The sequence below is a fragment of the Zingiber officinale genome, chromosome 3A, assembly GCF_018446385.1.
Source record: "Zingiber officinale cultivar Zhangliang chromosome 3A, Zo_v1.1, whole genome shotgun sequence".
Classification (NCBI taxonomy): domain Eukaryota; kingdom Viridiplantae; phylum Streptophyta; class Magnoliopsida; order Zingiberales; family Zingiberaceae; genus Zingiber; species Zingiber officinale.
In genome coordinates, this window is record NC_055990.1 from 158,920,361 (window position 1) to 158,944,328 (window position 23,968).

The 23,968-nt window shown below is 40.4% G+C and overlaps 2 protein-coding genes and 1 pseudogene across 5 annotated transcripts; 2 read left to right on the forward strand and 1 right to left on the reverse strand.

Moving 5' to 3' along the window:
• The first annotated feature begins 4,281 nt into the window (after nt 1-4,281).
• On the forward strand, nt 4,282-8,930 carry LOC122053040 (stearoyl-[acyl-carrier-protein] 9-desaturase, chloroplastic-like). Of its 2 annotated transcripts, XM_042614890.1 has the most exons (4): nt 4,282-4,498; nt 7,224-7,722; nt 8,153-8,430; nt 8,542-8,930. In XM_042614890.1, the coding sequence occupies exons 1-4, from the start codon at nt 4,377-4,379 to the stop codon at nt 8,711-8,713; spliced, it is 1,071 nt and encodes a 356-aa protein (XP_042470824.1). In that variant the 5' UTR covers nt 4,282-4,376; the 3' UTR covers nt 8,714-8,930. The 2 variants fall into 2 exon arrangements, with proteins under 2 accessions (XP_042470824.1, XP_042470823.1); XM_042614889.1 differs by having other exon boundaries at nt 8,153-8,930.
• A 1,115-nt stretch (nt 8,931-10,045) lies between these two features.
• Nucleotides 10,046-15,199, forward strand: LOC122053042 (U6 snRNA phosphodiesterase-like). 3 transcript variants are annotated; one of them, XM_042614891.1, is made up of 7 exons: nt 10,046-10,290; nt 10,848-10,931; nt 11,435-11,684; nt 11,840-11,936; nt 14,429-14,494; nt 14,749-14,905; nt 15,057-15,198. In XM_042614891.1, exons 1-7 carry the CDS (start codon nt 10,098-10,100, stop codon nt 15,098-15,100), a joined length of 891 nt encoding a protein of 296 aa, XP_042470825.1. In that variant the 5' UTR covers nt 10,046-10,097; the 3' UTR covers nt 15,101-15,198. The 3 variants fall into 3 exon arrangements, with proteins under 3 accessions (XP_042470825.1, XP_042470827.1, XP_042470826.1); XM_042614893.1 differs by lacking the exon at nt 14,429-14,494 and having other exon boundaries at nt 15,057-15,199; XM_042614892.1 differs by lacking the exon at nt 15,057-15,198 and having other exon boundaries at nt 14,749-15,034.
• A 167-nt stretch (nt 15,200-15,366) lies between these two features.
• Nucleotides 15,367-16,327, reverse strand: LOC122054192 (annotated as a pseudogene).
• Nucleotides 16,328-23,968: the final 7,641 nt, after the last annotated feature.

Consider the following 23,968-nt stretch of genomic DNA (forward strand, 5'->3'; position numbering starts at 1 on the left):
TTTTGATATGAAAGATATGGGTCAAGCAGATGTTATATTGGGAATTAAAATTCTCAGGACATCAGAAGGGATAGTTTTAACACAATCCCATTATGTAGAATCTGTATTGAAAAAATTCAATGCGTACGATCTCTCTACAGTGAAAACACCTATGGATCTAAGTCAACACTTAGCAAAAAACCATGGTGAGACCATATCGCAGTTGGAATATTCTCGGATAATAGGCAGTTTGATGTATCTCACAAACTGCACACGTCCGGATATTGCCTGTACGGTCAACAAACTAAGTCGTTTTACGAGTAATCCAAACGACACCCATTGGAAAGCATTGATGCGAATTCTCAGATATTTGAAATATACTATGAACTATGGATTACATTATGGAAAATATCCCGCTGTATTGGAAGGATATTGTGATGCTAATTGGATATCAGATACAAAAGACTCCAAATCCACTAGTGGATATGTATTCATGATCGGTGGGGGAGCAGTATCTTGGAAATCCACTAAGCAGACTTGCATTGCTCGGTCAATTATGGAATCCGAGTTTATAGCACTAGACAAAGCAGCTGAGGAAGCTGAATGGCTGCGAAATTTCTTGGAAGATATTCCTAGCTGGGTGAAACCTGTGTCTGCCGTACTAATCCACTGTGATAGTCAATCGGCGATTGGAAGGGCACAGAATAATATGTATAATGGGAAGTCACGACATATACGTCGTAGACATAATACCATTAGGCAGTTGATCTCGAATGGAGTGATTGCAATCGACTATGTTAAGTCCAAAGATAATTTGGCAGATGCTCTAACGAAGGGGTTGAGTCGAGATCAAGTATACTGCTCATCAAGAGGAATGAGATTAAAAATCTACAACTAAAAACGACTGTAGCGGTAACCCAACCTTGTTGACTGGAGATCCCAAGATCTTGGTTCAATGGGACAACGAAGTTACAGAAGTTGTGTCCAGCACATTAGATAGTTTATCTCTATCCCAATCCTAGGATGAATTTGTGCTGTCCTACCTCATGTAGTGAGGTTAAGCTTATGCTTTTAGTGACTTCTATACCTGATAAGGTGGAGTATGGTAGGATACTCTTGATAGAAGTATCACCTATGTGAGTGTGAAGACAGGCCGCTTCAATGAAACACTCATGAATCCAAGATGGTATCCATGGCCGAAACGGAACCAACCATGAGAACCTAAAGTAGGTGAGATAGATCTCTGTGTGGGTGTTATTGTCTAAGTATACACCAACAGCTGAGCAGTTCAAGGCATCACGTTCACTGCGCAGCCTAGTATACTCGATAGCATTTCACTACGGAAGGTTCAAAGCCACAAGCTACCTCTCCCGATGCAGTGACTTATCGATTGGACTCTTGTAAAATGTCAGCATGCATACACGCATTGCATTAATTTCCATTCATGTGGGGGATTGTTGGATATTGGGGCCTTAAATGGACCAAAACGATTTAGAGGAAGGAAGCCATCAATTGTTGAAAGTCGTAATTGACTTCAAAATTGAAATCTACGATTCGCGTAGATAGATTTAGACTATTAATTTGCTCAAAACTGATTAAGGGTGAATGAGAAATTAATGTTTAAAGTCAACCCAAAATAACATTTGTTATTCATTAATAAAGTGCATAGGAGAATAGTCCCACATCGGAAATTCTCGATGTGTATTCTCTACTTATTAATGAAGATGTGTTAATGGAGTTAACACAAAAAATAAAAGGACAGGTGACCCCTTAGCCCAGGGCGAGCAGGTGCTCGCACCTGTGAGCCCGCCACCCGCCACGTGCGCAATGGGCGCTTTGTAGACGCACTTTGCACTTTGCACTTACGCATCGTCGCGAGGAGCATTGAGGAGCTTAAATTTATGCTCCAGGTGACATTGCAGTGCCTGCGTGGCACTCGGGTGACGTGTCAGGCTCTTACCTGACGCGGCAGTGCCTATGCGGCATCCTCGTGGGCAAAGGGAGATGACTGGACAGTTGACTTAGGGAATGGATGGCTACCGTTGATCAACGTTGATCAAATAGATATGATGGATCGCTTGTGATGCGATCTAGAGCGTTGGATCGCAAAGAGTAACGATCTGACGGCCTGGGATGAGGCTTGATCTGAAGCATCGAATCAATGGATCCAGATCCGATGGCTGATGACAAAAGGCGGGATCTGAGGGTCGCAACTCCTCAGATCTGATGGATGAGATTGAAGTGGGCTTAGTGAAGGGTTACAACCCTTCAGAATAGATGATCTAGATCGATCCAGCCCAAGGAACACATCCACTCACCCAAAGGACACTCAACCTCTTCGTTCTATAAATAGAACCCTCCAGATGATGGAATACTCACTCAATCTTCTCTTCTCTTCCTCAAGCATTCATCTCATCTTGTGCATTCAAGAGTCCAAGAAGTCTACTAAAAGGTTCGCTGGTCTCGGAAATCGGAGTGCTACGATTCCGAGACGTTCGTCGTCGTTGTATCTTGGGAACGAATTGCAACAATCCGTTAAGTACCGTAGCGGAGCAATATCGTTTACGGAGATAGTATCGAACACTAGCCTCGACGATCAGTTTGCATACTCCAGAAGCTACCCGGAGACAACATTTGGTTCATGGATTGGATTGTGAAATTATATATTCAATTATGACAAAAGGTGAATATGTTCGCCCAGCGTCCCCGCCAACCCGTCCCAAGACCAACACGGAGGAGATAAATCACGGGCGACTATTAGTTTTTGGAATAATGACTAACATATAAGGGAGGTATTTACTTGGCTTTGCGTCGAAATTCGAACATCAAACCTCAATGTGACAAGTGAAATTATATATTCAAGATGTTTGTAGTAAAGGATTATAAATGAGGTTGTTAGTAGTTTAACAATGCCCTCCTAGAGATACCTATCGATTAGCTTTGGCCAATTTTATGATCAATGACATCCGTCTTTTAAAAAATAAATAAATACAAAAGCTACAGTGGATATAGTCGAGTTTATACTTGGACATTGCTTGTTATCAGAGAGACATGGTTCAATTCATAATAAATGTAAATATTATTTCGGATTATCTCGTGTCTCTTATCCAAAAAGGTTAACTTGACTATTGAATAAATCTTCATATTTTATTTTTTTTAGAGTGCGTGTACCTTCTTGAAGAAGTTGACATCGTCTTGGAGAAGTTGTTAAGATGACGACTTTATTATTATTATTATTATTTTCTTCCACATGAGTAAAACAATATAAAAGAGTTTACTCTACATTAGCATTGATTAAGAATGTGACTTGCTATGAATCATATTTAATCAGATATTTTGGTTATTAATTTTAAAAACTTTGAGGAGTATTCTAAAAATATATAGATTAGAGAAGATAGAAAATTAAAAGGGTATTATATTTTTATTGGTATTGTTAATAGGATGTCCTTTTAGAATTTATAATATTTTTCTGTCTTCTATTTTTAAATTATGTGCATTATATAAAGTAATTCTAAGGTGGAGTTGTTTTGATTAAATATAGTCCAAATAGTTTTAGTGTGGAATTGCATTGAAATAATTTTCATGAAATTGCTTCAAGCCAATTGATCAATTTTAATTAAAATAACATAATGGTGAAATTGTTTTGATCAAAATAATTTTTAAATGATACTATTTATATAAAACAATTGTAAAGTGGTGCTGTTTGGGACAAAGCAACTCAAAAATAATATTGCTTTGTATAAAATAATTTTAAAGTGGAGTGTAAAAGGAGTACGAATCCTCTTAATTGTAATTTATGAATTAAAGGATAGTGCACTTTATGGATTAGTCTATATTTTAATAGACCCTATTACTTAAATATATAAGGTATATCATAATTCATCAATTATAATCAATGGATCATCTTTTAATTAATAATTTTCGGATTAAAGGATCTCATATAGTATAAAAGAGTATTTTGAGGAAAAAAAATATAAATAGAATATTATTTACTTTTTAATGATACGGGTAAATAAGATATCAATGTAACTTTTTTTATTCACACTTGGAACGGATCTACGTAATACTGTTAATTATAAGGGGTAATTAGTAAAGTTTGAAAAATTGACGGTAAAAGAGAATTTATAAAGATTAAGTAGGTTAAATGGAAAAACTCTGCCGACTAAGTAAAGTTACATTTTGACCGCTTTTTCTGGGTCGGTTGTTAAATTCGACCCGTGAAGCATATTCGAATTGATTTTGAGTGTCTTCCGAAGGGTAGAATGGTGATTTAGCATCGTGTTGCTCGCCTGGTTATTATTAAATACCGCCTCGTTCCTGCCCCCTTTGCCGGAGAGGAAGAAGAGCGAGCGAGAGTGGAAGTTCAGAGAGGAAGCGGAGAAGGAAGAAGGTCTTCCATGGCTTCTCTAGTGGCGTTTCATACTCAAATGCTCTTCTGCTCTCGCCGTGACGGCAGGTGGAATGCCAGATCTCGAGGAGTCTTCATGGCCTCCGCACATGGATCCTCCGTCCCCACCAAGTGAGCTCACTTCCTTCTTAGGGTTTGCCTCTGAAATGAATGGTTACCTTGTGATTCTCGATCTTTCTTTTCGAATTTCTTCTCGGGTTCTGATGAATTGGTATTGATAGATACAAGTGGCCGAGAATTTATTTATTTTATTTTTGCTAGTTTTCCTTTCCGAATTCTCAGTCGGTGTTTCCCTTTTTCTTTCCTGAGGAATTCATTGTGGATTGCGAATCCCAAGTTAGCCCTCGACTATCTTTTTCCTTATTGATTGCTGAGAACTATAGAGTTCTTTGTCTTGCCTTGTGCCCCTTCATTGGCGTTTTAACCACGATTGAACATGTGTACTGGAATTACAGTTTTGAGAATGATTACGAGACTTGCTGTTTCTTGTTGATTGCTCAAGACTGCTATGAACATATTAACTGTCCATTTCCCTGTTTTTTTTGGAGGGCTTGCAATTATGTAGATTTTCAAACTAAGTTTGCAAACTTTCAGAGTTGTTTAGAATTTTTAATTGTCACGTCTAATACCCACGTTTAAAGTCCATGGATGGTCGGACAATTAATCTTATTGACAGAATTCTCTTCTATCTTCACCCACTGGGGTGTGTAAACTGTGTTTTGCACAATTAGATTTGAACTCCATGTTTTGAATTCTATTTTCTTCTTGCTTCAAGCACTTATTTCTTTGTGCATCTAACAGAGTTGTTCAGAACTTCACGTTTAGTTAATCTTGCAATCTGAAACTGGTACATTCTTGAAAACTTCCATCTAGTATTTGAAGTTCCCACGTAACATGGGAGTCATCCATGATCTCCTGCACATATATGATAGACATACTGTGCAAATGACTATGGTGTTGGGCCTTGCAATTTGATGTTGTTTTATTGTCGGTGTGCTTTTTAGCATAGTTTCCATCAGTAAATGATTTTTCGTATTTGTTGCTGCAACTAAGGATGCAAAGTAGCTTTGAGTTCACAGTAGCTCGTAGATTAGGATGCCCATGATTTGACCCTTTTTATGGGAAAAATTTGTTTTGGCCTTTAATTTCTCACTTCATCCACGTGTTTCTTTGTCCGTTTAATTGGTATGCTTAAAAGGTAGATTCGCTACCTTAGGGCATCTCCAATCGTTAAAACTTTGAATGAGCTTTTTTTAGAGCATCTCCAATGCAAGGTTTTTAAAGAGGTTTGTAAAATGAAAAATCTAAATAAAAAAGTTCTAACCATTGTGGATATAAGGTTTGAAGTTTGTTGTTAAAGAACAGTAGTGAAATTTCAAAGCTACTTTTTTGTGTTGAAATTGATGTAATATGCATGTAGTCATGCAATTACATATTATAAAATGGAGCACACGACAATCATTTAAAGCTCTAACTATTAGAAATGTTTCAATAGGTTTTTAGAATGTTGATGTGGCATGACGTGGCATATTGAGATCATAAAAAAAGTTTTGTAAAACTCTAACTATTGGAGATGCCCTTAGAATTCTAACATGTCACATCAACATTATAAAAACTCATTGAAACATTTCCAATCGTTAAAGCTTTGAGTCAGTTTTTTTTTTGTAATTCTCTTCACATGTAGTTGCATGACTCCATGCATATTACATCAATTTCAATACAAATCTACTATTCTCTCCATAATTAAAAAAAAAACCTGCATACAATTTTTTCATTTAATATCTTTATATAGTTTTCATTTGATATTTTAATTAATTATAATCTTTAATTTAATTTATTTATAATTAACAATTAATAAATTAATTAATTTTTAATTTTTAATTTTTAATTTTTAATTTAATATAATTTATCATTTTATTTAATATTTAATTATTTTATAAATTTAATTTAATTATAGTCATTTGTATATTTTTTTAACTTATCTCAAATATATTTATTTTTAAAAGAAAAAAAATATAATTTTAATTATTACTAATTATTTATAAACTGAAACATTATAATTAGCTCATCAAATAATTTATTTTTAAATTATTTAAAAAGGGTCAATCATGTACATTAATTATTGGCTCCACCTTCAAGAGAAAAAGCAAGTTTGAAAACTCAAACCTGCTCTTGAATTAAAAACCCCAAACCTCACCTACACAATCATAAAAACTTTTTTAATGAGATTTTTAAATTTTACAAACCTTTGACAAAGTTTGCATTGGAGATGCTCTTAGCGGCCCCCTTAGTGCCAGCCCCATGGATATGGAGGGAGGTACATGCAGGTAATTGGTATGCTTAAAACTTCATGTTCAAGTTGATCACGTAATCTGAAATTGGTAGATACTTGAAAAGTTACATCTAGTATTTCCAAGTTTCCACATGACGTGAGAATTATCCAGAATTTCCTACATATATATATATGATAGAAATGCCCAGCAGTTGACTGTATGTTGAGCATAGTAATTTGATGTTGGTTTATTGTCTGCATATTATCTGCATACTTAAGTCCCACTTGTACAGTAATTATGCATTCGCATCCATTCTACTTTCTCATGGTAATCTTTCATGTAATGCTATTATCTGGGGAAGTTGGTATTGTAATATATCAATTTTTGGTGTAATGATAGATTTAGTTACCTATTTTATTCTCGTGGTTAACATGTTTCTGAACACAGACTGATGGTTACCAAAATAAACTATTTGATAACTCACATCTAAGTATTTTATGAATGTTGATAGCTTCACATGTTTTATGGTTTTTTTCCTTATTGCTCTTACTATATGGTTTCAGAGTTGGGACTCAAGACAGACCCTCTGCACCTCGTGATTTTCATATTCAAGTCACTCATTCATTGCCGCCCAAGAAGATTGAGATTTTTAAGTCGTTGGAGGGTTGGGCAGAAAGTAATATATTGGTGCATTTGAAGCCTGTTGAAAAATGTTGGCAGCCACAAGATTTTCTGCCTGATCCTTCTTCTGAGGGATTTTATGACGAAGTCAGGGAACTGAGAGAACGCTCAAAGGAGATTCCTGATGATCATCTGGTTTGCTTGGTTGGAGACATGGTCACTGAGGAAGCCCTCCCTACATATCAAACAATGCTGAACACCCTTGATGGTGTTCGAGATGAGACAGGTGCAAGCACTACTCCGTGGGCTAGTTGGACAAGGGCTTGGACTGCTGAAGAAAATAGACATGGTGACCTTCTGAACAAGTACCTATATCTTTCTGGAAGAGTGGACATGAAGCAAATTGAGAAGACGATTCAGTATTTGATTGGCTCAGGAATGGTAATATCTACTTGATAATAGTTTATGGTTTGGTTCAAGTTTAACTTTTATCTAGTATTGGAATTTTTTTTCTGCAACATTTGAGGCTGCATAGAAATGCTACCATGTGTTTAGTTCTGCTAGGTCTCCTTGATTCTTACAAACTGATCCATCCATTTGGGGATTTTTTTTCTTTGAAATTTTATCCTAGTTTCATCTGCTCTGTTTGAGTTGACCACCTGCTTCACTGGTATTACAGATTAGAGTATTCCTAACATTATTTAATGGTCTTGTGATGCTTACTCATTTGAGATCAACATATATTAGTTTTAGAGCTTAACATTGACATTATTTTATACATTGAAAATTAGCTAGCACGCATAGGAACATTGAATGGTACTAGTGATACTTACTCCTTTTAATTATCAATTTTCCATTCACTTGATTTCAGGATCCAGGTACTGAGAATAATCCATACCTTGGCTTCATATACACCTCGTTTCAAGAGAGAGCTACTTTCATTTCCCATGGAAACACTGCTAGGTTTGCCAAGCAACATGGGGATCTCAAATTGGCTCAAATATGTGGAACAATTGCATCCGACGAAAAGCGTCATGAGACTGCATATACTAAAATAGTGGAGAAACTGTTTGAGATAGATCCTGAAGACACTGTGCTTGGATTTGCAGACATGATGAGGAAGAAGATCTCAATGCCTGCCCATTTAATGTATGACGGTCGAGATGAAAACCTCTTTGAGCACTTTTCAGCAGTTGCTCAGCGGTTGGGTGTATACACTGCCAAGGACTACGCTGATATACTCGAGTTCCTTGTTAACAGGTGGAAGATAGCTGATCTAACTGGTCTTTCTAGCGAAGGGAATAAGGCCCAGGATTTTGTCTGTACTTTGGCTTCCAGAATAAGAAGACTGGAGGAAAGAGCACAAGCAAAGGCCAAACAAGCTCCTACCATGCCCTTCAGTTGGATCTTCGACAGGAAGGTGCAACTCTAGGCGGCATCCAGTATTTTTGGCCTAATATCGTTCTTGCATGGAAGCAAAGCATAACATATCTAGGTCGTATCCGTTCCCTTAATAAGAAGTATCATTGCCGACATATTTTTACCTCTTCTGTTTTTTTTTTTTTTAATTCTAATTAAGTTTGAATTGAGAAGGGAAGACTGGATATTCTACAAACTATATCACAATCAAAACTGCGAGTTCCCGTTAATAGTGTACTGTTTGGATTTTCTTTTATTTCTTAAACAATATAAATGCCTAATCAAAAGTCTTTGTTATCTTGTTCTCATAATTAAAATGGGTTGTCAAAAAACAAAAGTTTTTTTATATATATTATTCTCCAATATCACCCGCCTGAGAGAGGAATGGCTCTCAGATGTTGAGAGATCATGACCCCAGAGTGAAAAGAGATTTTTTATTTTTGGATTCATTATTAAGGGTTGAGAAAGCCTTGAATTTAAATTAATTGTTTTAATAATTTTTATTGCATAACTTTTAATTAATTGTGTTTGTTTTTTAAAATACGAATTACACGAGACACTTATAATGTAATAACCAAAATAAATACAATAAGAATTGGTATAATAAAAATACTGTAAATTTGGCCGGCCAAACTCTGAATTTAGCTAGATTAAGTTAGTTAAAAAATTAATTAAGTATTATTAATAAAAATTAATTAGATATTATTTTTGAAATTAAATATAAAAATAGATGAGAAAAATATAAAAATATGATAATACTTTAGTAATGACTAACAGTAGATGTGTAAATGAATTAAGCCGCTCGCGAGCTATTCGAACCTCGATTTGATAAAAATTCGTTTGAACTCGTTTAATGAGGCTCGTTAAGATAAACAAACCAAGCTCAAGGTTCATAATATTTGGCTCGTTAGCTCGTGAACATGTTCGTTAAGCTCATTAAGTAATTTTTAAATAAAAAAAAATAATTTTGATATTGAATTTATAAATAAAAATATAGACAAATATATTAAATTTATTTATTAGAATAAAATTATAAATTTTAATAATAATATTATAATTTTCTCTAAATATATAATTTAGTTTTTAATAAATATTTAAATTTATGATTTATATTTATTAAATTTGTTTAGGCTCGATAAAAACTCGAATAAGTCCATGAGTCATGAATATATTCGTTAAGTAAAGCTCGAACTCGGCTCGATTATAAACGAATCAAGCTCAAATATTCAAGAGTTCGGCTCGAATCGACTCGATTACACCCCTAACTAACAGATCATATTCTAGCTATTATATTAAAATTTGAAATCGTATTTTAATATGTTCTCGGAATAATATATATCCTAGAACTAGAAGGCCTATGGGAAAGTGGTTCGTCGCAAGTTAGAGGAACGAGAGAAATGGAAGCGCTGAGGGCAACCTACGGCGCCGACTCCGAAGGGTCGGACGCAGATGATTCACCTGCTGCCGAATCGATGAGCAGCAGAAATGGCGCCAAAATCAACTCATTCGAGGTGCGTCAACAGCTGCATCCTCTGCCGGTGTCCTTGCCGCCGCCGCCACTCGACCTCCTTCAAACACCCGATTTTCCTGGTATGAAATATGTATTCTCTCCAGTTTATGTTTGCTTTAATTTTGATTTTGATGCTGGAAGTAAGGCTCTTATTCAGAAATAGACGGGAATAAGGGATTCAAGTTTATTGTGCTACGAGAAGGGTAGCTCTGGTTTGGTTTTCGATGTTGTTAATTTGATGTTCTCTGCTAAAAAGATGCCTTGATTTTGTGCCCTTTGCATGAAGTTTGTCTCTTGTGTGTTGATGCTGACTCGCATGTTTCGAGTATGAACTGAATCCAATTGCTTCTTCCCTTAGGGTTTATCGCTTCTGCAAATTTGTTTTCTTTCTTTATTTATTTTGAATAAGAGAATTCATAAATACTAGGTATTCCAATCGTGTTAATACAATGCATCTGACTGTTAAACTATGAATTTATTTTCACCTTTTCCTATTTGATAAGAAGATTTACTATCCTAATCACCTCCTAATGTTACAAATCATTGCCAAGTTTTTGCCTTTTTATGTGCTAGCAGGTTTTCGGATAGCCTTTTCATTGATTTTGTGATATTGCTGATGCAAACCCACATTTTTCAGATTTTTCATCAACTACTCAAGGAAGCCGCATCAGAAGCTTCCCTCATGTTGAAGGAAATTATGCACTTCATGTTTACATCCCAGGTTTTGGACCATCAGCCACCTTTTGTCTGCTTAATTATTTTTCACTTTAGAGAAGTGTTCAAAGTTGTCTGTCTCTCTGACTACCCTGTTATAAGCCATGTATTTTGCGAGTCAAGCTTTGATCTATACAGCCATATGCTATCTGATATGTTTACTGAAAGCATAAGGAAATATATATTATATATACAGTCAAGGATAAGATTTATTAAAATAAATAATTGCAGATGGTTGATAAAAAATAAAAAGAGGAAAAGGGATTGTGCAAGTGATTGCACCTATACCATCTATATATTGATGATATATTGTCAATGTGTGATAAGCCTTCTACAATAGAGTCTCAAATAGGCACTTCTGTAGTCAGATGATCTAGAAACTGCCTGTATATGAAATGCTGAGAATAATATGATAGGCTTCTTTAACTTGAATATTTTTTTATGATTACTTGTTTTTCTTGAAACCTTCACATTTTTTATTATTTTAGTTATGAACAATTTGTTTTGCAGTTCTCATACCAACACCAATTAGGACGCAACTATCCATTTTTATAAAACAAATTGCATCTCTAGTTCCTGGACTTTTTGCTGTTGATTGTGACTTCCCTATTGCTGAGTTATGCAAAGACAATGCAAAACTAGAGCAAATTCTCTTAGGAAGAGAATTCCATATTAGCTTGGGAAGAACAGTTCCTATTCAAGCACATCAAATTGAGTCTATTGTGGCTATGCTTCGTCAAAGGTTCCAATCACAGAGAAGGTCAGTGAATTTCCTACACTCTAAAGGGATTTAGATACCATGTAAATTGTAAATCTACAATTTCTTTGCATTCTTGCACGATCTAAACTTAATTTAGTGCTTCCTTTATTTTCTCTTTTACTTTAGTAATAAATTCATCTTCTTATGAGTGACAGGTACTTTATAGATTTCAATAAGTGGGATGTCTTTGTCAATGATGAGCAAACACGCTCTTTCCTTGCGCTTGAAGTTATAGGTGCTGGTCTTTCAGAGGTATATCAGATGTTACATCAGGGATAGAAAATGGCATTAAAATAGAGCCTCAATCCTCTTTTTTATCTAATTGATTCCTCATTATTGATTGAAAAAGTTCAGCGAACTTCCAATTATAAATTTACACTTTCATCAAGTAATCTTCAGTTTCTTTCTGAAATTAGCACTAAAAATCTACTCTCATTATCCTCATTTGGTTCCCACAACCAAGATGAACAGATAGTAGTATCAATGGCGGGGCAAAAAATATTTACAAAAGTCAAATTGCCTTGTTAATTGTGACTCAAATGTGTTCAAGTTATTGAATCCTGAAGCATGAGACTACAGAGCTACCAACATGATGAGCTAAAATGCATGTCAAGCTATTGTATAACCAAAGTGCATACTACTAAGATTAGTTGGAGCATACTACTAAGATTAGTTGGAGCATCAAGGCAATTATGCCATGTTGTCAATCTATGGGTTTGATAGACCAGGTCAGGTCAGGTCAGGTCAGGTCCATAGAACTGTTGATGTTCATCAATGCATCAGAACAACATAAGGTCCCAGACACATCAGCACTGTATTAAAGATCAATAAATTTTCAAGTTGTGGGTTAGCACAATTGTGGACCCTATTCAAGGCATGCACATATGGCAGCCAACATAGATTTGGTTAGCCTTTTCCAAGTCCATGTTCATGTATAAGTTACAGGATCCACCAGCAATGGTTGTGTTATCTTAGAATGTAGTGGCAGATAGGCTAAGATAAGACAAGAAAACAATATAAAAAATGAGCTCTATGGAGAGACAGCGATTAAGGTTCTTGTGATTTTCCATCATTTTGTGTTTGCTGTATAGCATTTGTATTTCATTATCATTGTTGTCTGCTTGCTCTCTTGTCCATGATTTTCTCATCATTGGGGGTTTCATTGTGTGTTTTCATTTATGTTTTCTTTTCTATGTTGTCATGCCTTTGACACTGATCTGTATATATATATATATATATATATATATATATATATATATGTTACATCTTTGAAACAAGATTCTTTGGGATGTCATCAATGAGATGACTATTGTGGATTTATGGCCAAAGTTGGAGTCACCGTGTAATGAAGGGTTTTACCGACAAATTCTAGTTAAAATAGAAAAACTATGTTAGTTGATTGTTAAAATAGAACAAAAAGTGGAATATGAAATTTAGTTAAAGGATTTAGTAAAAACATTGAAGATATAGTTAAGATGAGTAACATGAAATCCCATCAAGTAAAAATTTCAAGTATCTTGTATCTATTATTTAACAAGAAGGTGATAATTGATGATGTAATTAGTAGGATAAAGATTGAATTGTTGAAATGGAGAGGAGCTTGTATAATCTTATGTAATTGTCTTGCCTGCCTTAGGATAAATGGAAGTTTTATAAGATTGTGGCACAACCAATCATATTTATTGGAGTTGTTAGAGGTATTAAATTAGTAGTGATTATTGTTTTAATAATTATTTAAGGTTTTAGCATGAGTTTATATATATATAGTGGTCATCTCACTAATAAAGCAGGGCAATGTTCTCTTTCCTGAAACTGAACATGGTGTTAGAGACCCTTTTTTGGGGTTAGGGTTTCCAAAAAAGAGATTCGCCTTAGGGGGGAGGTTGACATTGCCTTTTTGTACAGGCATTTCTATTCCTGTATTTTTCTCAAATCCTAACCAGCCTCTATTTTGCTCTTTTTTCTTTCAATATTATCCTGTTTATCTTATTTATCAACTGCATATGAGTTACTTAAAACCAACCAAGACCTATTTATCTATTCTATTCTACTTACCGCAGATGCTTTGTATTCCTTTTTTCTACCATATCAATCTTCCCCATCTCTTTCTCCATTTTCACCTAATGTGACAGGAAATAATACCTAGAAAAAAATTCTCCCATAGGTGTCTTTTGTTCCTTAGTTCCTTCCACCATATGATATGTAAAGAAGAGATACATCAAGGTAGGCTACTTCAAGTGGCTGAAGAAGGAACAATCTAAGAGAGATTAGAAGGAGCCTGACATATTAACAGAAATCCTCATTGCAAAAGAAAGTGACAATATACTTGATATTGTTCTCACTACCTCCAATCACTATTGCAACACCTGTGGCTGTGGTCAGTGGATTTTAGATTTTGCATGTGTTTTTCAGATGACATTGAATACAGTGTGCTCATTTACTTTTATATATAGATGACATTTTGGTTGCTGTTAATGATACAACTTCAAATAGTTGTAAGCCACACAGCTTGATGACCACGAGAGCTCTCAGACTCACAAGTACCACTTGGTAGTTGTTTTCAATCCAACTTATCTCTTTAGTGGTACAAAATTTAAGATACCAACGTTTGGATAAATAGTTGTTGTTTCAATTTTTTGTGGTTTGATGCTCACTGTACTTTTTAAAAGATCTTATTTTATTTATTTTTATCTATAGGAGGCTCTTGCAACTTTTTAAGCTAATGTTGATTTTTTTCATCTTAGATATCCAAGCAGATTAGACTTGTAGACGTGATATATAGATTACATGGTCTCCCTGAGTTTTATAAGGTATGTAATGTTAATCGCCACTAGTGATTTACCACTAGTGGCATCTATTGTGGATAGTGAATGTGTTAAATTGACTAACCGGGCTACCGAATTTTTAAGCAATATGTTGTTTTATCCTAATAACATACCTCGGAAAATTAGACGATGACTTTCCCCTTAGAATTTCATGCATTATGTATCTAAACAACCATTCAGTTTATAATTGTTTCTCATCAAACTGTTTTAAAAAGTTACTCACTTGTTTCCTGATGCAGAACCCACGGCCCCACATATCCTTGCTATGGGGTTTAGGAGAGACAAGCGGCATGCTAAACCAAGCGGTTGAAAAAATTGAAAGATCCTCCAAGAATTCAAGCCTGCCGTGTCGGCATATCTTTACTTGCAAGATCAACGGCATTGAATGTAGAATAGGTAAAAGGACATACAGCATATGTAAGTTTTCCGAGTGAAAAAATGTGTCTCAGGGCAAAAGATTCTACTAATTGTTAAGTTACGATATTAACACTGTTTGCATTATTGTCTATCCTGTACTTGAACGTACTTCTGCTCCAAGTTGTTGCAGCTTCTATGAGCGCATTCATCTTCGTACGAGCGGGCGTAGCGTGAATCATTCAATTCTCAAGAGACGAATCTTGTCAGGCACGGGCCGGTCCAGGTTTCATGTACGACGACTGTCGCTTTGCATCACGAGAATATAATGGCGTTAAATAAATTTCATCAAATGACCTTTGTCAGATAATGTGTGATAAAAAATAAGAAGGAAAAAGACAACTTGTGATCCGGTGCCGCTTCTCAATTTTGATTCGCCACAAAAGACAACGGACCTGTGTGGTCGCCTTCCCCATCCAAACAAGCACAGCCTCTCACTTTGCTTAAACTAAAATTTAAGCATTAATAATTATATTCTCGTGTAAAACTTTGACCGCATCCAAAAATCTATTTGGTGGGCAACCAAAATCATGTGAACCCCAAAAGTGTTGGCCACTGGCACGCCGTAATTCATCACCAAACTCACAGTAAAAATTACAGATCTATAAGCAGCGACGTTCACCATAAGCTAGCATGCAACAGTTTGGAAGAAACAGAAAGCCCCAACGAAAAGAAGCAAGTGGAGCGGCAGTACTAGCTACCAGCCTGCGCCGCCATGGCCAGCTCGAACTGCTTCGTCGAAAAGGAAGGAATTAAGAGGAAGGAACTCCGAGGGCTTTCCGCTCACGGGCGTGTGGCTGAGCCCGTCCAGGCCTATGTGAGCGACGTGCTGCACGTCGGTCGGGAACCCGATCTCCATCTCCGCCTCCTCCTCCTCGTCTTCTTCGTCCTCCTCGAACACAAAGTAGTGGGATAAGCTCTTGAAGCTCTTGGCTAGCTTTTGGAACCCCGCAGCGACGTTCGGCCGCGGAAACAGAAGGATGCTGAAGGAGTTCTTCGGCCTCCCACCTTCAGAGAACCACAGTTAATTAACAATCAATTAGATTTCATGAACAACAAGTTAAGATAACTAGAACGAGACACTAACTACTCGATGCTGGTGGAGCTGTCCCAGCCTGCGCTCTCTTCGGTTGGTTTTCACATACCGCAACGCTGGACTGAGAGACGCAGCCTACGGAGAAAGGAAGGACGACGAACCGATCCGTTCGCCGGTCTCTCATTGCACCAAAAATAGACAGAGACACAGAGTCTCCTTGATGGATTTGTTATATTGGAGCTAGAGGTGGCGTCGGCTAGCTTTGTTAGCAAGAATGAATGAATGATTTTAAATGTGAAAGGGCGACCCAAAGTTTGGTGCGTGAGAGAGAGTGAGTAACTAGTGAGTTGAGTTCCAATATTCAGAGCAAAGCTACGGCCCACCATATGGCTTGTGTGTGTTGGAGGGAACCTTCTTCTTCCTGTCCATGTGACCTACTGCAATTTTTTTATCCCTTCACAAGTCACAAGAGCGAGCAGTGTAAACCACACGGCTTGTTGGCACGTATACAGCAGGGCTACTATTTATGGCTTCAGCCAATAAAACTTACTGCGGGCAGTTGTTTTTGTTTTGTTCATTTTCTGTCATATATTAACTGTGAGCATGATGAGAGTTGGCACTAGCAGAAACTTGTGTTTCAGGGTGTCCCATGAAGTGACCAGAGGAGGTTCCCAGATGTGTGATTGCTTTCAGGGAAAGCAAATTTACTTTTGCCCTCTATGACAGTGAGGCAATTATATTCCTTAAGAGAAATAGAACCATTAAATTAATGAAGCATGTGAATCATCTGCTTTAGTCGGCGTTCACCTTTTGACAATAACAAAGCTGGAGCAACTTGCCATCGATATTGATTGGAAGACATAGTCGAGCCATCTGAAATTTGACATGGAAAAATTGTAACGATTGTTGGAAAACTTTACTGCGCGTGTTCAACTATATACGGTTAATATCACTGTGCTGGCCTTTAACTAGATTTCCAATAGGTTGGAAAATTGGTTTTGAACATAAGAGTGCGAATGAGAAATTAAAGTTCATCATTTAATGTGTGACATAATCGTCGGATTAAATTGGATAAATCAGATTTATCCAAATGAAAAGGCATAACTATCTCTTTAGATGATTTAATCTCAGTCATTGAATTCAAACCGGAAGACATTCGAATGAAGAAATATTGTGTTTCTTGAGAAGAGATGTGATCTAAATTATCTAATTCAATTTGATAGATGAGATTTGATTGAATCAAGAGATTCTTCTTGTTGGTCCTGATAGACTAGCTAGAGGGGATGAATAATCTGTAAGTTAGAAATTTGAATCTCTTGCTACCAAACTTAGCAAGGAATTCACATTAATTTTAAACAAATAAAAACATAAACAAAATAGAGAAGAGGTAGAAAATTTACTTGGTTTATAATCGGGGAGGCTACTAATCTAATGATATGTAAAGCTCAATAAAATAACTCCTTCGTAAAGACAGAGTAGCCCTTTATAGTAGTAAGCACAAACGGTTAAAACAGGATTTGTAAACAAAAGTACAGAGTGTGTTATACTGAACTTCGAGGACCAGACCTCTATTTATAGTCCACTGGTCGAAATTAGCCGTTGGCTGACGTGACACCTCCCGGGTGTCTGTAATATGTTGATGTGGACTCCAATGCTGATGTTCGCTGCAACGGCTTAGTAATCTAACCAAGACTACTTTGGGTGCCTAGATATGGTCCAGGCTCCTGAACAAAGTCAACTCAACAGTTGATTTGTTCGGTCGCTTAGGTGATTCTTCAGCCTTCCAGAGTTGAGCTCCTCTAAACTCAACTTTGGCCTTCTCGTTGAATAATCTTCCTCCTCGGCTTCTTGTCCTTCGAAAATGTTGTACACGTACTTCTTGTCTGCCGATGTACTCTTTCGTAGCTCCTCATCCTTCAGATGCACCGAATCGGTCAACTCACTTCTCGTGACATCCTTCTCGCTAGCTGCATCTTCCATTCGACTTCTTGTATTCCTAAGTGTCTGCACACTTAGACACAAGGGATCAAAACTGCATAACCTAACCTAACTCAGTTGATCATATCAAAACTCACCTGGAGTACTTACACTTCTAACCCTTCATAAAGTATAAATAAGCCCCTCATGTTTTCATTTCATTCATTTCGATTCAAAGCAAGTATTGTATTTCATACTTGCATTTGAAGAGTTCAAGAAGCTTCTTCTGTTCAGAGGTCTCGTGATTTGCAATGTTGTCATCACAAGATAAAATCGTTATATTTTGAGAGATGAAAGTCGTGTTCTGTGAGTACCTTGTGTGGGGCAAATACATCTTAAAGAGATGAAGTCCAACTTTAGTCTCGAATTCACCTAAGCGGTATTGTACCGTCATTCTGTCCACCCTTAGATTACACCACCACCACTAGATTCAACAATTTTAAGACTAATTGTCCATGCAATCTGTAGGGATTTGTTACGAAAAATAACATATATACGCAGCAGGAAAAGGATCCCTCCAGAGATTCAAGTGAATGTAGAATACACATTTTGATTGGATTGTTACTTTTGGTGCATGAACGAAATAATCTTGGCAACACCGATGCTTCGATAGATCTCAACGCGATTAGAATGTCCACGCCTCTATGATATCCACACGAGCAAGTCCCTCGAGCACTCTTCACACATGAAAATGGAAGAGAAAAGAATGGAGAGACACCATCACTTCCTCATCTTGCTAGAATGATGTATATAGTGGCAATCCAAGAGACACCCATACCTCTCAACCTTCTTGGCTTTTTTATGGCTATTTAATGTGGCATTAAAAGAAGAAGAAAAAAAAATACTAACTCCTCATCTTATCAGATGAACTCTTCATCTTCTTTGATTGATCCTGTCCGAGCGCTGAGTCGACGGACGGTGGGGATGTGGCACGCTCCGCTGTCTCCGACTAGTGGTGTAGATCTCCGGCGAACCTGCAAAGAAACCGAGCCGGGAGGGGTTTCCCAGAGACGACCCTCCAACGCTCAAGTCAGGCAATGAGAGAAGCAACGTAACTGTGGATACAGTAAGGATTTTCGCATACCTTCGTCGACGTCTGGGGGTCCTTATATACGACCCCGAGGAGGCGCGGGCACGCTTCTCAATGCGTGCACGCTTCCCCAAACATACCTTAACAAGCCTGTGTCAGAAAAGTACCTCTGACGCCATTCCTCAATCGTCCGAGCATATCCCGGATGTGACGGTGGAAGCTTCCGCCGTATGATCCTGTGTACGGCTCGGCCGCCAATTCTGCTACCTGTCGGCGGCAAACGTCTTGAGGATGATGTTATCTCCTGTCTCCTTTGTCCTCTTGCGCTTCCTGTCTGTTCCAGGGCCGAGCGGTTAGGCCGCTCGGCAGGCATACCCCTTCTGCTCGGTTGTAGGTATCGGTCCGATAGGGAGGACTCCCGGTCATATGCTCGGATGAGATTGCTCCTGCCTCTGTTGCCTCGTGCCCGACCAAACGGACACCCCGCTCGACCATGAAACCTTTTTACCTTGAGCATCGGAAACCCGACCCCTAGTCGGGTTGTCTTTCATTCGACGGGGGATTCACGGCCGGTCGGCCTGCTTCGTCCGGTCGGTCGGCCTGCTTCGTCCGGTCGGCCGGGTCTCAGGGTTGAATCTCTTGACCTTTGACCTCCACGTGTCGTTGACCTTCCGCTAACGAGGGTCCCCCATCCTTATCACCGAATCACATGCCTTCCCTTCAAGTCTAGTCGAAGGAGGCGCTAAGTCCGACTGACTGGACTGCCGGTCGACCTGAATGGCATCGCCCTGCCACTCTGGAATGTTCCTCCCCCCGGCCGCTCGGCTCCTTCCGAGCGCTGGCTTTACTACCGTGTTGACGGTCAACGCTGATGCCCTTCAGATCTCCTTGGGATTCGTGCAAATCCTCTCCATTAAGACCGAGCACGCGCGTTGCGTGTCGTAATGGTGCCCATTAAATGCGCCCCTATGGCATGGTGCCACGTGGCGCCTCCGCTGGCGTCATCGTACGGCTCGACGATGTGTTCGATGGGACATCGGCGGTTTGAAATGAACGGCCCGATGGGGGCCTCGGTTCTTGTGACCTGCATCGGACGGTCGAAGTCAATCGGGCCCGACCTTATAAAGCCGTCACCTTTCTCCTCCGCCACACTTTTGCCTTCGCGTGTCCCGCCGCCTTTCTTCGGTGCTTCAGCATTCCGGCGACTCCGCTTCATTGTTTTCCGATGATTCCCCACCATCTTCCTTCGATCCCCAGCTTCTTCGTAAGGTTCCTCCGCCTTTCCTCTCTGTTTTCCTCGTCTTTTTTGTCGAGTTCTCGTCTTCTGGTCGCTATCCCTTTCATCGTCTCCTTGTCGTGTGTCATTTTCTATTCTCTTGGCTTTTGCTTTCTTGCCCGATCGGATAATGGCCAGTTCATCCCGACTTGCAGACCTCACTTTAGGTCCCTGGTATACTACCATGGAGTCTCGCTTCGATCGGCGAGACGCCGAGGTTTTGCTTGATGGTTTTGACATTTCGTTCGACTTTGAACTTATTCTACCCTCACCAACAACTCGGCCTCACAAACCGCTGAGCGGAGCCATCTGTTTTTTCCGCGACCAATTCACAGTCGGTCTGCGGTTTCCTCTTCACCCCTTCTTCGCCGACGTTTGCAACTTCTTTAGTCTTCCGCTCGCCCAATTACCGGAGGGTTTATAGTCACCGGTTTGACTCTAAGATTTAACGTTGCTGCTCGACGGTCTTCAGGCCGGAGAGTTTATATTGCCGGTCCGACTCTAAGATTTAATGTCGCTGCTCGACGGTCTTCCGACCGGAGGATTTATAGTCGCCGGTTCGACTCTAAGATTTAACGTCGCTGCTCGACGGTCTTCAGGCCGGATGGTTTATAGTCGCCGGTCTGACTCTAAGATTTAACGTCGCTGCTCGACGGTCTTCCGGTCGGATGGTTTATAGTCTCCGGTTCGACTCTAAGATTTAACGTCGCTGCTCGACGGTCTTCAGGCCGGAGGGTTTATAGTCACTGGTCCGACTCTAAGATTTAACGTCGCTGCTCGACGGTCTTCAGGCCGGAGGGTTTATAGTCGCCGGTTCGACTCTAAGATTTAACGTCGCTGCTCGACGGTCTTCAGGCCAGAGGGTTTATAGTCACCGGTCCGAATCTAAGATTTAACGTCGCTGCTCGACGATCTTCCGGCTGGAGGGTTTATAGTCGCCGGTTCGACTCTATGATTTAACGTCGCTGCTTGACGGTCTTCCGGCCGGAGGGTTTATAGTCGCCGGTTCGACTCTAAGATTTAACGTCGCTGCTCGACGGTCTTCAGGCCAGAGGGTTTATAGTCGCCGGTCCGACTCTAAGATTTAACGTCGCTGCTCGACGGTCTTCAGGCCGGAGAGTTTATAGTCGTCGGTCCGACTCTAAGATTTAATGTCGCTGCTCAACGGTTTTCCGATCGGAGGGTTTATAGTCGTCGGTTCGACTCTAAGATTTAACGTCGCTGCTCGACGGTCTTCAAGCCGGAGGGTTTATAGTCGCCGGTCCGACTCTAAGATTTAACGTTGCTGCTCGATGGTTTTCCGGCCGGAGGGTTTATAGTCGTCGGTTCGACTCTAAGATTTAACGTCGCTGCTCGACGGTCTTTAGGCCGGAGGGTTTATAGTCGCCGGTCTGACTCTAAGATTTAATGTCGCTGCTCGACGGTCTTCCGGCCAGAGGATTTATAGTCGCCGGTTCGACTCTAAGATTTAACGTCGCTGCTCGACGGTGTTCGGGCCGGAGGGTTTATAGTCGCCGGTCCGACTCTAAGATTTAACGTCGCTGCTCGACGGTCTTCAGGCCGGAGGGTTTATAGTCGCCGGTTCGACTCTAAGATTTAACGTCGCTGCTCGACGGTCTTCAGGCCGGAGGGTTTATAGTCGCCGGTTCGACTCTAAGATTTAACGTCGCTGCTCGACGGTCTTCAGGCCGGAGGGTTTATAGTCGTCGGTCCGACTCTAAGATTTAACTTCGCTGCTCGACGGTCTTCAAGCCGGGAGGTTTATAGTCGTCGGTCTGACTCTAAGATTTAACGTCGCTGCTCGACGGTCTTCAGGCCGGAGGGTTTATAGTCGCCGGTTCGACTCTAACATTTAACGTCGCTGCTCGACGGTCTTCAGGCCGGAGGGTTTATAGTCGCTGGTTCGACTCTAAGATTTAACGTCGCTGCTCGACGGTCTTCAAGCGAGGGGGGGGGGGGGGGGGGGTTTATAGTCGCCGGTTCGACTCTAATATTTAACGTCGCTACTCGACGGTCTTCAATAATGAGCTTACAGCTCGGATAATATACGCCCGACCGAACGACACGGGGTCTTCGCCATCGAGCCTATGACTCGGATAATATACGCTCGGCCGAACGGCACGGGTCTTCGCCATCGAGCCTATGACTTGGATAATATACGCCCGGCCGAACGGCACGGGGTCTTCGACATCGAGCCTGTGGCTCGGATAATATATACCCGGCCGAACGACACGGGGTCTTGACTACGCCATCATGCAGCTACCCGCTTGGTGCACAATGCTCATGCCTTTGCTTTGTTCTTATAGCTTTCATCCCTGCAACCAAATGATACATCCGAACGGAATATTCATGAAATATATTACATCGGTGCACCTTTCATCCGGCCCGATAGGACTGGAGGTGGTTTACGCTCTGTGGTCTCTCTAGCCGTCGTCCATCCTCATCCTCCAAGTAGTAGGCCCCCGATCGGAGCTTCTCGACGACTTTGAAGGGTCTTGCCCAGGGAGCCTCCAGCTTGCCTACGTCCCCGACCGGCTTCACTTTCTTCCAGACCAAGTCACCCACTTGGAATGCTCGGGGAATCATGCGGCGGTTGTAGTTCTACTTCATCCTCTGTCTATAGGCCATCAGCCGGGCGGACGCTTTGGCTCGCTCCTCATCGATCAAGTCCAATTCTAGCTGCCTCTGCTCGAAATTATCTGCGTCATAGTTTTGGATCCGGACGGAGTCTATGCCGACTTCGACTGGGACGACCGCCTCGCCCCCATACACCAGGTGGAACGGTGTTACTCCCGTTCCCTCCTTAGGGGTCGTGCGGATGGCCCATAAGACTCCTGGCATCTCGTCCACCCAGCTTCCTCCCATGTGGTCGAGTCGAGCCCGAAGAATTCGGAGGATCTCCCGGTTGGCTACTTCGGCTTGGCTGTTGCTTTGGGGATACGCCACAAACGTGAAGTGCTGCTCAATGTCATATCCCTTGCACCATTTCTCGAGCTGCTTTCCGACGTACTGTCGCCCGTTATCCGACACGAGCCGACGCGGAATGCCGAACCGATAGATGATGTGTTGCCAGATGAATTTCTCGACCATCTGCTCGGTTATCTTGGCCAATGGCTCAGCCTCCACCCACTTGGAGAAGTAATCGACGGCCACCAGTAGAAACTTCCGTTGTCCGGTCGCCATAGGGAAAGGTCCTACAATGTCCATGCACCACTGGTCGAACGGGCAAGACACCGTGAACGCTTTCATTTCCTCCGTCGGCTTATGAGAGAAACTGTGGTACTTCTGACAGGAAAGACATGTTGCCACGGTCCGAGCGGCATCCTCGTGGAGAGTGGGCCAGAAGTATCCGGCCAGCAGGATCTTCCTAGCCAAGGACTGGCCGCCCGGATGACCTCCGCAAGATCCTTGGTGTACCTCTTGGAGAATGTATTCTGCGTCCTCCGAGCTGACGCACTTTAGCAGCGGTCGGGAGAATGCCTTTTTGTAAAGCTGATCTCCGATGAGAGTGAACCGACCCGCTCTCCTCCTCACCAGTTGAGCTTCATCCCGATCGGACGGTGTGGCACCAGAGCGCAAAAACTCGATGATGGTTGTTCTCCAATCGCTCGAGAATGTGAGGCCTTCCATCCGGTCCACGTGCGCTACCAAAGATACTTGCTCGATTGGTTGTTGGATGACAACCGGCGATATCGAGCTTGCGAGTTTGGCTAACTCATCTGCCGC